General features: G+C 45.2%; 1 protein-coding gene across 4 annotated transcripts in view; it reads left to right on the forward strand.

Moving 5' to 3' along the window:
• The window catches only part of STX7 (syntaxin 7), a 145,863-nt gene that overhangs the window by 62,174 nt on the left and 67,054 nt on the right, over nt 1-16,635 (forward strand). For all 4 annotated transcript variants that reach the window (XM_033937289.1, XM_033937290.1, XM_033937292.1 and 1 more), the window contains exon 5: nt 13,485-13,622. In XM_033937289.1, coding sequence (XP_033793180.1) covers nt 13,485-13,622 — 138 coding nt within the window. The remainder of the gene's footprint in view (nt 1-13,484; nt 13,623-16,635) is intronic.

Genomic DNA, 16,635 nt, shown 5'->3' on the forward strand with positions numbered 1-16,635 from the left:
AGTGCTGGGAGCTTGCTTTGTTTGAAACTGCTGGTCAAATAAAGGATAAGGATGGTGCCTTTTAGATGAGTTAAGCTTAGGGGGACAAAAAAAAGACTTGACTGGAAAGAACTGTACTTAATTTTGCTGGTAAGAAACATGTACTTCAGCTAATGTTTCATTTGACTTTGAGACTGGGGTTGATACGTTTGCCCTTAATCTTTGAGCTCTTGACAGTGAAGAAGCAGTGTGGGAAAAAAAATAAAACAACATTAATTTTGGTTAACCAGAAATCCTGGACTGGCTCATTTCAGTTCCATAGAATGAACTCTGAAAAGGATTTAACTGGTGATTAAGAGGAACAGGTCTTTCAGTGCAGTGCTCACCATGCACATTACAGTACTTAGCACCATTCTGTTATCAAAAATAAATAAGTATAACTGCACATACTGTTTACCGTGAACCAGTGCTGGCAAGTCACTTATGCATTTTCCAGGAAAGAAACTTATTGTAAGATCAGGAGAAGTGTAGTGGCTCAGAGGCAATTTCATTAATTATGAAAGATCAAAAGATCCTATGAACTAGAGGTCTTTTTGAGGTGGCCCAAAATTGAAGAGAGTTTCATGACTCTTACTACTAGAAACTGCTGTGGTAAGCAGATATAGCTCTAAAGCAACGTATCGCAAACTGTGCCGTGGCAGATTCCAGGTGTGCTACGAGATGCCGGCAAGGAGGAGAAGTGCTGACATTGGCTGACTGCTTACGAGATGTGCCTCTCGCAGCGAGAGGCATGTCCTTAAGGCAGTCAGCCGGCGCCGATGACTCTCCTCCTCGCCAGTGTCTCTCAGCACCTCCCCTCCTCCAGACTCCCCCAGCGGTGAAGTGACAAGTTCATGGTCGCAGCTGGAGGGCCTCCACGCATGCGCGGCCATCGACGCGATGACATCACACATCCACGTGACATCATCGCGTTGACATCCGCGCGTTTCCGGATGTCTTCTGGCCACGGCACTGGGTTTAGTGTGCCATGGCCCCAAAAAGATTGCGGGACTGCTCTAAGGTATACTTTTACTGAAGTCCTAGCTAGTAACATGTCCAGTAATTGGAGTTGGGATTGCAAGAGCAAGTGCACAGACAAGTGAACAGGATCAGAATTTTGACTAGCATACCACAAGCCACATTTGAATCCATAAGATTATTGGCTGGATTGCTTTCAGGCACTAATTAATGAAGCACCTTTAACCATTACTTCTAGTATGAGAATTGGCAACCCCGCCAAAACTTTAAGATCACAGGGCAAATATTTGTTAGATGTCTCCTCTTTCTATTAGATCTGCTTGGAAGAAGATTGAGAATGCTTGTTTTTGGGGTTTTTTTTAAATTTTAGGACCAAGTCTTTGGAATAAGCTTCTGTTGGAATTAAGATATATGACTTCTGTACTCTCTTTTAGGAAGCTTTTGCTTGCTGAAACAAATCTGCTTTTATTTACTTTCTTTACTTTCTGGTTTTAAAAAAAAAATCTGATTGCAAGTCAGGTGCTGCAGAGGCTCAAGGTTCTGGGACATTTCTGGCTGTAGAAGGACGCAGACTCTTAGGGGTATTAGTCTGCAGCCAAGGAACAGCCTGCTTTGCAGGGCACCTGCTTGGCAAGCCTGCTTTAACAGTTCAGTTGCTCAGAGACTGCTCCCTTGGGAGCAAGTCTCACTTCAGGTTTTGTCCGCAGAGAGCTTGAGTGCAGACTTGAGTAGCTTTGCGGAAGTTTTTAGCCGGGATCAAGGCTGACTGCTTTTCCTCCCCCTGTTCATGCACTCACCAATTCTGGTGGGAGTGGAGGTTCCAGTCCGGTCAGGGGACTGTGGAGCTTAATCCTTTCCAGGCTTGTCTGAATCAGAAATCCTTCCTTTCTCTCTGTGTTGCTCCCAGCACAGCATGGCACAGTGAGCACAGGCTGAAGAACTTATGAGACAAAATTTCTAAAATTGATTTTTAAAAGGTCCTCCACCCCTAAAATCCTTTTAGAATTTTTTGGGTCTCCAGTTAGCTCCCATGGGCTGTTTTTAGTGCCAAAATCACTGCCATGGTAGCCAACTTGAATTTCCCAATTTTGAAATAAAAACCTCTATCTGCCTCAAAACAACTCAGTTTGGCACAAAATTGTGCTAGATGGACTCTTTAGGCCAGAATACCTTGGATTCATGTTATATTTGCGCTGGATGGCTGTCCAAGGACTGTCCATGTCCCTTGTGCCACACAGCACTTGAGAGAGGGGCTTACCCTCCCTTAGTCCCTCTGGGATATGGGATCCCAGATGGCTCGAGTGTCAGAGCTGAAATCCAAGTTTGAGCTAAGAAATGGGGAAAATGTGTCCCTAGCAAAGTGTCTGTCGTCAAATCCTAGAAAGGGCCACAGGAGAGCCTGCAGGGGTCCTATGCGTGGCCTGGACAGGGTTTTACTTCAGAATTTATCAGTATGATGTGGATTACAGTGGCCACAGTGATTCCTCGGTAATCATGATGCTGGTTGTGCAAAGGGTTTTTCACACTAAGAGCGCTTTTCCCCCTCAGCACAGCCATGTATAGGAGATGGGAGTCCAGTCAGAGGAGAACTGGGAAGAAGGGGATTCTTTATCTATGCCTACTTTCCCAGTCTGGGTCCTCAGTAGTTGGGGATTCTGTTTCTCGCCTGGAAGGCTCTGATCCCAATGAGGTGGTAGCCCTGGATCTCGGACCTGACTGTGTGCAGGCTGTTTAAGCCTGTAGCACTTTGGGAATTAATTACAGAATCTCTTCATGAATTAAAGATAGAGACTCCTCAGACATCTACAGCTCATTGCTCACTTATGAATAGCATCAGAGCTCAGACCACATGCTTTCCCTTCCATCCAGACATTGCTAAGATGTTGACTAACCATTGGGAGGTCCCGGAGGGGCCCCTATGAGTGGTTAAGGCCATGACTAAACAGTACCAGATGGACGTATATTTTCATTAGCTGTTCTTCCACCAAAGGTGGATTCCATAGTGGTGCATGTTATAATGCGTATCTCCCTCCCCAGCAAAGGGGGAGTGTTATTGAAAGATACCCAGGCTGGTTTTCATCCTTAAGAGGCAATTTGAAACTGCGGCTTTGGGGTTGAAAGTGGCAACAGCGGCCTCATATGTCACACATATTTGCCACTTTAAGTTGTGTAATGCTCCAGGAATGGAGGCTGATGCTGATCACTAGTTTCTTATGTCAGGAGTGAATTGTGTGCCAGATTCTCTGTATAATCTCTTCAGAGTGCTGAGCAAGGTCTCCGCTTATGCCATTTCTACCCCCAGAAGTGGATAAGACAATGGGCAGGGATTCTTCCTCCAAGGCTACTCTGAGCAAATTGCCCTTCAAGGGTGAACTGTTCTTTGGCAAGGGTCTAGACGATCCTATGGCCAGTATGCAGGATCGCAAGCTAAAGTCTTTACCAGACAGCAGGCCAAGGACCCCTGGGGGGGGGGGTCAGAGTAAGCTAATTTTCATAGCTCCAGGCGTTTTGACCAATACTCGAGAGGTCTTTCTGTCCAGAGGTCTTATCAAGGCTTGAGACAAAGATTTGGAGGAGCCAAGAGTTCCCAGATATCAAGGTCCTGCCTCATAGCGGCCTCCAAGAAGCAGTTATGATTCCAAGACAGCAGCTGTATTTCCAAGGATAGGCGGGAAGTTAACGGCTTATTGGAAAGCGTGGATGCTGATCATCTCAGACTACTGTGTACTGGACATTATTCTGGAGGGGTACAAGTTCAAATTCTTTCAACCCCTTCCAGACCTCTTTGTGGATTTTCCACTGGGACCAGAGAAAGAGGTCAGAGTCTGAGCTACAATACAGAGGCTACTAGACCTAGTGGCCCTAGAACCTGTACCAGACGAAGAGTCAGGCTTAGACAGATACTCCATATACTTTATCATGCCTAAAAGAGACTCAGAAGACTGGAATCTGATTCTAGATCTGAAATCGATCATTGTGGCCCTCAATCAATCAATCAATCAATCAATCGATCATTGTGGCACTTCTGTATGGAAATTATGAGGTTGGTAATTGCCTCGGTGGCGCCAGGGGAGTTTCTTGCCTCTCTAGATTTGACAGAGGCCTATTTACACATCCCCATTTTTCAGAATCACAGGCAGTTTTTGAGGTTTCACGGTCTAGAGCAGGGATGTCAAAGTCCCTCCTCAAGGGCCGCAATCCAGTCGGGTTTTCAGGATTTCCCCAATGAATATGCATGAGATCTATTTGCATGCACTGCTTTCATTGTATGCTAATAGATCTCTTTGGGGAAATCCTGAAAACCCGACTGGATTGCGGCCCTCGAGGAGGGACTTTGACACCCATGTTCTAGAGCACAGGTGTCAAAGTCGGTCCTCGAGGGCCGGAATCCAGTCGGGTTTTCAGGATTTCCCCAATGAATATGCATGAGATCTATGTGCATGCACTGCTTTCAATGCATATTCATTGGGGAAATCCTGAAAACCTGACTGGATTACGGCCCTCGAGGAGGGACTTTGACACCCCTGTTCTAGAGCAACATTTCCAGTTCTCGGCCCTGCCATTTGGTTTGTCCACTGTGCCATGCACCTTAACCAAGGTGATGGTTGTAGTAGCAGTACATCTTCGCAATGGGGGAATACAGGTGCATCCATACCTGTATGATTAGATAATACGAGCTCTGTCTGATTCCGAAGGAAGGACAGCAGTGCAACATGTGATCCAGCTTCTGCAGAGTCTGGGTTGGATGATAAATTTCCCAAAAACTCACCTGGAGCCCAATCAGTTCCTGGAGTATCTGGGCATGAAGGAGAATAAACATTTTTCTATTATAAGCCTACAAAGCAAGGCTTACATGACAGATCCAAAACTTTTAGAACAAGCAAACCCTGACAGCTTGGCATTACATGCAGATGCTGGGAACAATGGTGGTAACCATAGATGTGGTCTCTTGGACGAGAGTGCACTTAAACATAGAAACATAGAAACATAGAAGATGACGGCAGAAAAGGGCCACAGCCCATCAAGTCTGCCCACTCCAACAACCCTACCCCCTTGAATTTACCCCCCTAGAGATCCCACATGTGTATCCCATTTCCTTTTAAAATCCTTCACGCTGCTGGCCTGAATCACCTGAGGTGGAAGTTCATTCCAACGATCGACCACCCTTTCGGTGAAGAAGAACTTCCTGGTGTCGCCATGAAATTTCCCACCCCTGATTTTCAGCGGATGGCCTCTTGTGGCAGAGGGGCCTTTAAAAAAGAAGATATCATCCTCCACCTCAATACGGCCGGTGATATATTTAAACGTCTCTATCATGTCTCCTCTCTCTCTACGTTCTTCAAGTGAATATAGCTGCAATTTATTCAGCCTTTCTTCATACGGGAGGTCTTTGAGTCCCGAGACCATTTTGGTGGCCATTCTTTGAACCGACTCAACTCTCAGCACATCCTTTTGGTAATGTGGCCTCCAGAATTGTACACAATACTCCAGATGAGGCCTCACCATGGATCTGTACAATGGCATTATAACTTCGGGCTTCCGGCTGATAAAACTTCTTCGGATGCATCCCATCATTTGTCTTGCCTTTGATGAAGCCTTCTCCACTTGATTGGCAGTCTTCATGTCTTCGCTAATGATCACCCCCAAATCACGTTCCGCCTTGGTCCTAACTAAGGTTTCACCATTTAGTGTGTAAGTTTTGCATGGATTCCTGCTGCCGAGGTGCATGACCTTACATTTTCTAGCATTGAAGTTTAGCTGCCAAGTCGAGGACCAATGTTCCAATAGAAGTAGGTCCTGCGTCATACTGTCTGGTAAAGTGTTCTCACTATGTTGCATAGTTTGGCGTCATCGGCGAATAATGTGATTTTACCCTGAAGCCCCTGAGTCAGATCTCCCACAAATATGTTGAAGAGGATCGGGCCCAAGACCGAGCCCTGAGGCACTCCACTGATCACCTCCGACGTTTTTGAAGGGGCACCATTTACCACCACTCTCTGAAGTCTACTGTTTAGCCAATCACCGACCCATGTAGTTAACGTCTCTCCCAGTCCCATTGATTTCATCTTGTTCAATAGTCTGCGGTGCGGAACGCTATCAAAAGCTTTACTAAAGTCCAAGTAAACGACGTCCAGGGACTCACCCACATCCAGTTTCCTTGTTATCCAGTCAAAGAAACTAATCAGATTGGATTGGCAGGACCTGCCTCTGGTAAATCCATGTTGGCGGGGATCCCGTAGATTCTTCTCGTCTAGGATTGTATCTAATTTATGCTTAATTAGTGTTTCCATGAGTTTACTCACTATGGATGTGAGACTCACCGGTCTGTAATTCTCAGCCTCTGTCCTGCAGCCCTTTTTGTGGAGTGGGATTACATTGGCTGTTTTCCAGTCCAAGGGGACTTTTCCCGCCTTCAAGGAAAGATTGAAGATCACAGACAATGGCTCTGCCAGGACATCACACAGCTCTCTAAGCACCCTGGGGTGTAGATTGAACGGTCCCATGGCTTTGTTCACTTTGAGTCTTGATAGTTCGCAGTAGACGCTGCTGGGTGTAAACTCGAAATTCCAGAACGGGTCATCTGAGCTATGCCTTGCTTGCAACTGTGGACCGGACCCTGGCGCCTCGCAGGTAAAGACTGAGCAGAAGTATTCGTTTAGTAGTTCGGCTTTATCGGAATCTGATTCTGCATAAGTCCCGTCTGCTTTCCTAAGGCGTACTATCCCATTTGTGTTTCTTTTCCTATCATTGATGTTCCTGAAAAAGGATTTATCCCTTTTCTTAATGTCCTTTGCTAGATTCTCTTCTATCTGAAGCTTGGCCTCTCTGACTGCCGTTTTGACAGCTTTGGACTTGGCCAGATAGTCTTCTTTTGCTGCTCCTCTTCCTGAATGTTTGTAGGAAACAAATGCTTTTTTCTTTTTCTTAACGAGGTCCGAGATTTCTGTAGTGAACCACTGGGGTCTGTTATTCCTCCGTCGTTTGCTTGTTGTTTTTATATAGCGATTTATTGCTTCATGTAGGGTAGATTTCAGGTTTGCCCACATGGCCTCTACATTATTGGTTTCGGCATGGTCTTGCAGTGCCCGATGGACGAAGTCTCCCATGCGTTTGAAGTCAGTGCCACGAAAATTTAGGACCTTTGTTGTTGTGGTCGATCTGGAGAAACCCTTCCGAAGGTTGAACCAAACCATGTTATGGTCGCTGGAGGCCAGCGTATCACCTACCGAAACTTCTGATACGCTGTCTCCGTTGGTGAGTACCAGGACTAGTAACGCCTGGTCCCTAGTGGGCTCCAATACCAATTGTTTGAGCTGTGCACCCTTTATGGAGGTTAACAACCTTCTACTGCCGCTAGTTTGTGCGGTAAGTGCATTCCAATCTGTATCGGGCATATTAAAATCCCCTAACAGTACTGTGTCCCCACGCAAGGTGATGTTTTCAATGTCCTCGATTAATTCCATATCCTTTTCTACCTGTTGTCTCGGAGGTCTGTAAATCACACCAACATACAGGCATTTTTCATTTCCTCTAGCCAGGTTCACCCAGAGGGATTCCCCGGTATACTTAACATCTGTGATTATGGTAGTTTTGATGTCTTCTCTAGTGTATAGAGCTACCCCTCCTCCTAACTTGCCCTCCCTGTCTCGACGGAGTAAGTTGTAATCCGGTATAACCATATCCCACCCGTGTGAGTCCGTGAACCAAGTTTCGGATATCGCCACTACGTCTAGGTCGGCGTTCATTATTTCCGTCTCTAAATCTAGAATTTTATTGCCCAAACTGTGTGCATTGACGTACATAGCTCTCCATACCTTATGTTTGCTAAGTCCCTGTATAGAGTTTCCCGCCTGAGTTAGTGTGACCCCCGATGTATTGTTTACAGTGTGTGCACTTACCTCAGACTCAGAGTGGCGACTCACCTCCTCAGGATAGTTACTTACTGCTCCAGAGAATGAACGGATACCCTCCCCCAACTTACCTAGTTTAAAGCCCTTCGAAGTAGGCGGGCTAGTCGACGTCCGAAGACGTTCTTACCTCTTCTGGTCAGGTGGAGTCCGTCTGGTCCCTGAAGTCCCTGCAGTGCCTCTCCATGGTCCAGAAATCCAAAGTTCATCTCCCTGCACCATCCATGTAGCCACTCGTTAGTCCTCTGGATACGCTCCTCCCGGGCTCTACCCTTACCTCTTACCGGGAGGATTGATGAGAAGACCACCTGCGCTCCCAACTGCCTCAGCTTCTCACCCAGGGCTCCAAAGTCTTTGGGTATGGTCTCCGGGGTGTTCCTGGCAGTGTCATTCGTCCCAACGTGGATGAGAAGCATGGGGAAGTGGTCCTGTGGTTTGAGAAGTCTATCTAGACAGGTGGTGACCAGTGTTCCCGCTAAGCTGCGTTGGCCTGCGCTCGCGCACAAAATATTACATCGCAGCGCAAAGTTTCTCTTCACAGCGCACACACGCGTCGGTAAGGTAAGGGGACGCATTGGGGGGATTGCACTTCCCCACAATTGCCATGCTTCGGTTCCTCTTCTTCCTTCCTTCCTCCCCCCCCCCCCGGGACCCTGCGGCACCATCAACTCTTACTCCCTCTAATGTCGGCCCTGCAGCTCCAGACTTCCTCGCACCTTCTCCCCTCCCCCTTTGGATCGCTATTATTTTAAATGTTATAGCCGCGGAGCTGTATCCATCAGTGGAGATGTCTAACCTCGGCCTGCCCCGGAACTCTTACTGCAACAGTGACTTCCTGTTCCTGCCTAGACGGGCGTCTGCTGCAGTAAGAGTTCCGGGGCAGGCCGAGGTTAGACATCTCCACTGATGGATACAGCTCCGCGGCTATAACATTTAAAATAATAGCGATCCAAAGGGGGAGGGGAGAAGGTGCGAGGAAGTCTGGAGCTGCAGGGCCGACATTAGAGGGAGTAAGAGTTGATGGTGCCGCAGGGTCCCGCGGGGGGGGGGGGGGAGGAAGGAAGGAAGAAGAGGAACCGAAGCATGGCAATTGTGGGGAAGTGCAGAGCTGCAGGGAAGAGTGTTGCGGTACCCAGCTGGAGGGAGAAGGAAGATGAGGGAGGGAATTAAAGGAGATGCCAGGGCTTGGAGCGTAGGAGGAAGGTATGCCAGTCTAAGGGAAAAGGAAGGGGGAGATGTGAGAGCATGGAGGGGGAGCGAAAGATGGAAGAAAAGGAAAGGAGAGAGATGCCAGAGAATCAGGGAAGGGGAGATACCAGACTATGAGGAGAGGTGTGGGAGAGGGAAGGCGAGGAGAGAGATGCCAGACCAATGGGGTGAAAGGAGAGATGGAAGGGGGAGGCATACAGTTTCTGGAAGGGGCATAGAAGGAGAGAAGATGCCATATAGGGGAAGAGAGACGGCAGACAGTGGATGGAAGGAAGAGAGTTACAAGAAGATGAGGAAAGGAGAAACCACAGAAGACAAAGGTAGAAAAAAATTTCTATTTATTTATTGCTTTAGGAGACATGTGTCACTGTTTCTGTGAAGCATTGTATGCAGAGTCCAGCTTCTTGCTGGTTCAATTTAACCTTTGTCTATGTATTTTTATTTTATCCCCCCTTTTACAAAACTGTGAAGCGTTTTTAGCACCAGCCTTGGTGGTAGCAGCTCTGATGCTCAGAATTTTATGAGCATCAGAGCTGTTACCTCCGTAGCTAAAATCCACACTACAGTTTTGTAAAAGAGGGAGGGGTTAGTTTGTGATTACATATTCCTTACTAGGCGAAGGTGTTTTCTGTGTTCTGTGTGTTCGAAAGACATGGTTTTCTGTTAGGATTGACGGTGTAGGATTGATCTGTGCTGGTCTGGCTTGTTTAGTTTTACAATGGGTGTATTGATGTACTGCTCACTGCAATATGTAAGATGCTGCCTTTTCCTAGGTACTCATGTGTGACGTGTGGTTTGTTACTAAAAATCATGTTTTTCTTACAGATGGGGGGGGGTGCCAAAAAATGATGGGCCCCGGATGTTACATATGCTAGGTACGCCACTGTATGTAAAGATACCAGAAAGCTGGCGTAGCAAAAACTTCTAAGTTTTGAGTATTTAACCCTCCCACAATCTCACGGGCACTCGTTTCAAGTTTATTGAGATTTTGATTTAAACGCAATATCAAATATTTTCAATGCGTATAACAAAAATAAATTTGGGGAAATAAATAAAACCATTTGAACCAGTGTTCCCGCTAAGCTGCGCTGGCGTGCGCTGGCGCACAAAATATTACATCGCAGCGCACACGTTTCTCGTCACAGCGCACGATCGGAAGAGGCGTACGGCAGATGGCAGGGCGGCGAGAGGAGAATCGGGCGAGTTGGCTCATAACTTGCTGGCGCCCGATATTTTTGGCTCACGGTGAAAAAAGTTTGCTCACAACACCCGCCCGCTTAGAGGGAACACTGGTGGTGACATCTCGGATTCTGGCCCCAGGCAGACAGCAAACCTCCCTTGATTGTATATCCGGTCTGCAAATTGGTCCCTCGGTGCCCCTTAACATGGAATCCCCAATGACCACCACCCTGCGTTTCTTTGAGGGGAGCTGTTCAGTCGTCCCTGGGACTGGGGTCATGTGTTGGACGTCTTCCTGTTCCTCAACTGCAATCCCTTCCTGTAGGATCTGGAATCTGTTTCTCCGGGCGATTTGTGGGGTCGATGTAAAACTGCCCTGTTTGAGAGAAAAGGAAGAAGATGAAGAAGAAACTGAGAAACTTATGCCCTCTTCAAGCTGCACAACTATTCCATTGGTCTCCACAAACAAATGCATTGCAGATGCCTCTACTTTGGACATCAGAAGTGTGTCATAGTCTAAATTGGTGGCTGGACCTGACGTCTCTTTCCTATGGAGTGCCACTTCGCATCTCCTCTTGAGTCATACTGACGACAGATGCCAGCCTTTATGGTTGGAGAGCGCATTGTGAGGGGTATCCATTCTGGGCGGCATCTCGGAGGAGGTGGTCGATCAACCAGTTGAATACGAGGGTCATTCAACTAGCCCTGAAGACACTTGGGAATTGTCTGCAGAACCAAGCGGTGAGAGTCTTCTCTGACAATGCAACGGCGGTAGCCTATGTTAATCGACAAGGAGGCATCAAGAGTGCTCCTCTAAACTTGGAGGCTCAAATTTTGTTTCAGTGGTCGGAGATCCACCTGTTGGCTTTCTCAGCAGCATGTGTCATGGAAGTAGACAGTGTGCAAGCGGATTTTCTCAACCGTCACACCCTAGATTTCATAGAATGGGCTATCTCAGGAGGCGTTCAACAGCATTGTGAGTCGTTGGGGGTGCGCAACATTCAATCTGATGGTGTCAGCGGCCAACAAGAAAGCGACTCGGTTTTTCAGCTGAAGAAGCAAGCCAGAAAGTGCTGGTGTGGAAGCCCTGGTTCATTCATGGTCACAGGTAGGACTGCTGTACATGTTCCCTCCATGGCCCATGATAGAAAGAGTTCTGAGGAAATTAAAGTCGCACCCGAGGCTGGTATTTCTAGTAGCTCCAGGCTGGCTGAAGTGACCATGGTATGCAGATCTGGTCTGTCTTTAAAGGGACCAGGGTTACTTTCACAGGGCCCAGTCGCCATGGAGGATCCAGAGCACTTTGAACTTACAGCATGTGGCCCTTGCGTGAGTGGCCCTAGTGCAAAAAGCTATTCAGAAGTGATGATTGCCACTTTCCTGAGGTCCAAAAAGCAGTCAACAATGGCCCCCTATGCGAAGGCCTGGAAGTGCTTCCAGGATTGGTGTGCACAGAAGAGTGCAGACCTGGTCATGGCACCAATTTCTTTGGTTCTAGCATTCCTTCAAAATGGCCTTATAAAAGGCTTGGCAGTTGGCTCCCTAAAGGTACAGATAGCGAGCCTTTTGTGCTTCAGAGCTCAGGCTAACAACAGAACAGGGAAGGGAGCATTAATCTCATCCTGCAGGCCCTTGCTAGAGCTCTGTATAAGCCTCTGGAAGAGGCATCTTTAGACTTGACGGTAAGGATTGCGTTTCTGGTGGCGGTCACTTCAGTGCAACGAGTATTGGAATTGCAGGTTTTGCCTGCAGGGAGCTCTTTCTCAGAATTTCTGAGAACGGGGTAGTCCTGCATACAGTCCCCTCTTTCTTGCCTAAGGTAGTATCAAGTTTCCACATCAACCAGGAAGTACAGTTACCTGCCTTCACCCCTTGGGGTCACTGGATGTTCACAGAGTGTTGCTTCAATATCTGGAAGTCACTAATGAATTCTGTCTGTTTGTTGGATTGTATCTTTGTGCTAGCAGGATCTACCTGCTGGGGCCGCATGGCTTCAAAAGCGAACATTTTGAGAAGGATTCATATGGCCATTTCTTCAGCCTGTATCAGGAGCAGAAAGGAACCTCCTGTTTCCTTAAAGATACATTCCACTAGGGGAGTAGTATCCTCCTGGGAAGAGGCCATAGCAGTTTCTCCTGAAGAAATTTGCAGAGCGGCCACATGGTTCTCCCTTCATACTTCCCCAAGGTTTTATAGGGTGGATGTAGCAGCAAATTGGATTCTGCGTTTGGGTCTTCAGTATTTTCAGCAGGCTCATCTGTTCTGCCCTAGATTCTGAGGACTGCTTTGAAATGTCCCAAGTGTGAAGGGTTCAAGAATGATGTGCCTATTACATTAGAGTGAAAAATTATGTACTTACCTTGATAATCTTCTTTCTAGTAAATAAATAGGTACATCATTCTTGAAGCTCACCCTATTAGATGTTCTTTAGCCTGCTTTCTGTCTCAGACGTGTCTGATTGCAAGATATCTTCTTTCTATCGAGTAAGGACAAGGATAAAGAAGATCATTGTTATAGCGAAGGGATTGAGGAGTATCATGCAGAGCTCCAGGACTGTTAGTGTAGATTGCACTCAGGTAGGTGGCTTGTTTGTTCCATCTGGTTATATGTTTTTAAATGATTTATGTTTATCTTGTGTTAAATGTTTTTGATATGAACAGAACAGACTTGTTTCTCGGGGAGTGTCCTCATACCCCCCTCCCCACTGTTATGCTTCTTCTCTAGGGCTGACCATCTGCTCTGATACAAACTGAGGAATTGCAGGACAGCCCAAAGTGAAGGGAGGCGGAGTGGAAAAATGTAAATGAAGTTCTCTACACAGGATCTTGCGACCAGGATTTGACAACCCAAAAATGATGTGCCTATTTACTACAAAGATGATTATCAAAATAAGTACCTAATCTTTCCTTATCCTGAAGAATGTGCTTGTTGTGAGAATAAATTGTTTCTGAAAAGCATGAAAAAATAGTCAAACCTGAAAGGCAGCCAAATGTTTTTGTTCAAATGTATTAGAGATAACAGACTGGAGTGGACAGAATTTGTATTTTTAGTTTTATACATAGAAGTTGATAAAGTGGGAGGAAAGGAAGGTTCGTACTGCTACTGCTTGCAATATTTTCTAAAATGCTACAAGATATATTCAATAGTTTAAATGAAAGCTGCAGAAACAAGTTACCTTTGCTTATCTTGTAGCGCCAAAGGAAGATTCAGAAAGATCGTCTTGTGAATGAATTTACAACAGCACTCACCAACTTTCAGAGAATCCAAAGACAAGCTGCAGAGAAAGAGAGAGACTTTGTCGCCAGAGTCAGAGCTGGTTCTAGAATATCTGTAAGTACAGCATCTGAACTCAAAAAGGTGAAAGTGGTCTTATGAGTTTGGAAATACTTAATGGAAGAATACACACACCTGTAATGGGACAGGTGATAGTTTGACCCTAGTTCTTAACACTTTAGTTTAGTTTTTCCTTTGCTTTCTTCTTCTCGCATTTTTAACCTACCCTCTTGTTCTTACCTCTTGATATTGTAAACCTTTCCTTCCCTCGACTGTCATTTTGTGTCTAGTATTGTTAATTGTACATCATACATTTTCCTGTTGTGTTTATTTTATTGATTTTAATTTTTTTTTAAATCTATTGTTAACCACTTTGATTTGACTTTTTTTTTAAAAATGGCAGTATATCAAATAAAATAAACTAACTAAAAATAACTGAAACTCATGCATAGGAATACCAGTCATCAAGGCTTGAAATCTTATTGGTATTAGGCTCATACAGGTATGCTTTTTCCAGTCTGCTGCAGGAAACTTACAGCTGAGGCTCAGCAGGCAAATGAGATTGTTGTAGTTAAGACCTGTTAAAGAGTTTCATTGTGGAGGTTTCATGATGGGAGGTGAAGTTGGCAAGAGAAGTAATTAGTGTATATACTTGAATATAAACCCATCTGAATGTAAACTGAGATACCATTTTTACCCCTCCTCCCCTTTATAGGGAAAAATGGGAACTCGAATAGAAACTGAGGATTTATATTCTACCATTCCTCCCCTACAATCCCCCAGGCATTCCTTTTCACCCACCCACCCTCATGGTGTTGTCCCTCCTCCCGCAACACATCGCCCCTGACCTGGCAATTTCCTCTGCTGTCAGCACATCCCTCCTTCCCTTTTTTCCCTCACCCCAAAGAGACATGACCCACCCTCTTCCCAGACCCAGTAGTAGGACCCCTAAGCCAACTGTGCTTCCCTGGTGGTCTAGTTGGGCATTGGAGCGGGAGTGATTCTCACTCACTCCTGCCCATGATCTCTCGGCACTGAAAATGGCTAATGAGACTTCCAGCGGCAGTCTAGCAAGGCTCAGTCTTGGTGCTGAAACTTCTTAAGGCCTTGCAGTATTCTCTGAGGACAACTAGAAGGGAAATAGCTCCTCCCTAATGGAAGGTATGCACATCCCTTTCTTATGCAAATCGATCAAAAACCAAACATTTTGATGTGGGTAAATATATGCTCTGTTTCACCTACATAAACAAAGAGCAGGGTAGAAAATCATGTGCAGAAATTTGTATTTGTAATCACCGTGCCAGCCCTCATTTTCATGTGAATGTTTGCTTGTAACCCGTTCTGAGCTATTGGGAGGACGGGATAGAAATTGAATTAAATAAATAAATAAATTTCTATAAAGCAGTATCAAAATTGTCTTCAAAATGACATGCATGTCATCAATTATGTGGCTTTTATTTACTGTTGGTTCAAAATTCAGCCACTGCAATCACCATTTTTTAAAACCCAGCCATAGCAGTCAAAAAATAACTGGATATTCAGTTCTACTATTTAGATAGTGATTGATGCAGAAATGCGGTCAGTACTAGAACTTATCAGAATGGTGGGTATACTCAGTTTGCTAGCCAGAAACGTTCTGGGAGAGCCCTGGTGCCATACTACAGCTCAGTACCACCTAGATAACCCCTAATTCTGTATAGATCACCACAAGTTAGGTGTCAATTTGGCATATAACTTTTAGTGCTCAAATGGAAGTCAATTGCCAAAACAGGGGCAAACGTCAATTGCTTGTGTAACTGCACTTAGGCACTATTCTTTAAAGGAAGTGCCTAAGAGCTTTTTAGCAAAGGGGAGGGGGCATGACATTTATAGAAAAATGCTGCACTTATGCACACAACTTACAGGGAAGTGCTAACGTTTATACCTGCCTTTTACATGATTAGTGCCTAAATGTTGGCATGTTTCCTTTGCATCCTGTCAGACCAGTCCAGACAATTGGGTTGTGTCTGTCTACCAGCCAGATGGAGACAGAGGAAGAAAATAGTCCTCAAGTGACTCGCCCCTTAAGGGCATTATATAGCACAGAATGTTAGGTATTTCTCTGTCTCCTGACCTGGTTGTTAACTAGTTTCAGTTGAGCTTTTAACTACCCTTTTGGGGATTGTGCTTCTGAGCCAGTTTTATGCTGAGTCTCAGTTAAGTTGAGGATGCAGTTGGGTTGGGAGTGTCGTCTTTAAAAACGAAGTACTTATAACCTGGATTTCCTATGTTGGAAACAAGATCCTGGGCTTGATGGACTGACTGTCTGTCCTAGTATGGCAACTCTTACATTCTTAGGTTAATATCTTTTAATGCATCTTTTCTTCGGGACTTTTATGCTGCTGTTTCTATAAACCGGGTTTTCTAGCTTCAGCTTTGTTTTCATTCTGATTTGGTTCCTCTTTTTAGTTCATTGCTGTATGCTGCAATTTGATTAAACTTTGTAATTTCTACTGCAGTAACATTTTAAGACATGAAAAACCTTTCTGTTTATATATGCATTTGACTAATAACTTTCAAAACGAAATAAGAGACCCATCGGAGACCAGTCCGAAACATAAAGCGCAAAATCAGTTTTTAACTTTTAAACTCTCTACTTTCTTGCTTTTACTATTAATATTGTAGTTCTACCTTTATTTATATTATCTTAATTATTAGTTTTTTTATGTAAACCTCATAGATGTTCTTCCATCGAGGTATATCAAGTGTTAAATAAACTTGAAAACATAGTCACCTTAATGGTTACAGCAGCTGCTACTTTAATCTCTGTTCAATTTGAATATCAATTAAGCAGTCTGTTCTATATGTGCATCAGTCAGTCATCGACTGCAGTTTTATAAGTTTTTCCTGAAGGGCTTCCTACAAGTTTTCAAGTTTAAGTTTCAAGTTTATTAGGATTTTATATACCGCCTATCAAGGTTATCTAAGCGGTTTTACAATCAGATACTCAAGCATTTTCCCTCTCTGTCCCGGTGGGCTCACAATCTAGCTAACATACCTGGGGCTAAGGAGGACTGAGTGACTTGCCCAG

This window comes from Geotrypetes seraphini, chromosome 3 (assembly GCF_902459505.1).
Source record: "Geotrypetes seraphini chromosome 3, aGeoSer1.1, whole genome shotgun sequence".
Classification (NCBI taxonomy): domain Eukaryota; kingdom Metazoa; phylum Chordata; class Amphibia; order Gymnophiona; family Dermophiidae; genus Geotrypetes; species Geotrypetes seraphini.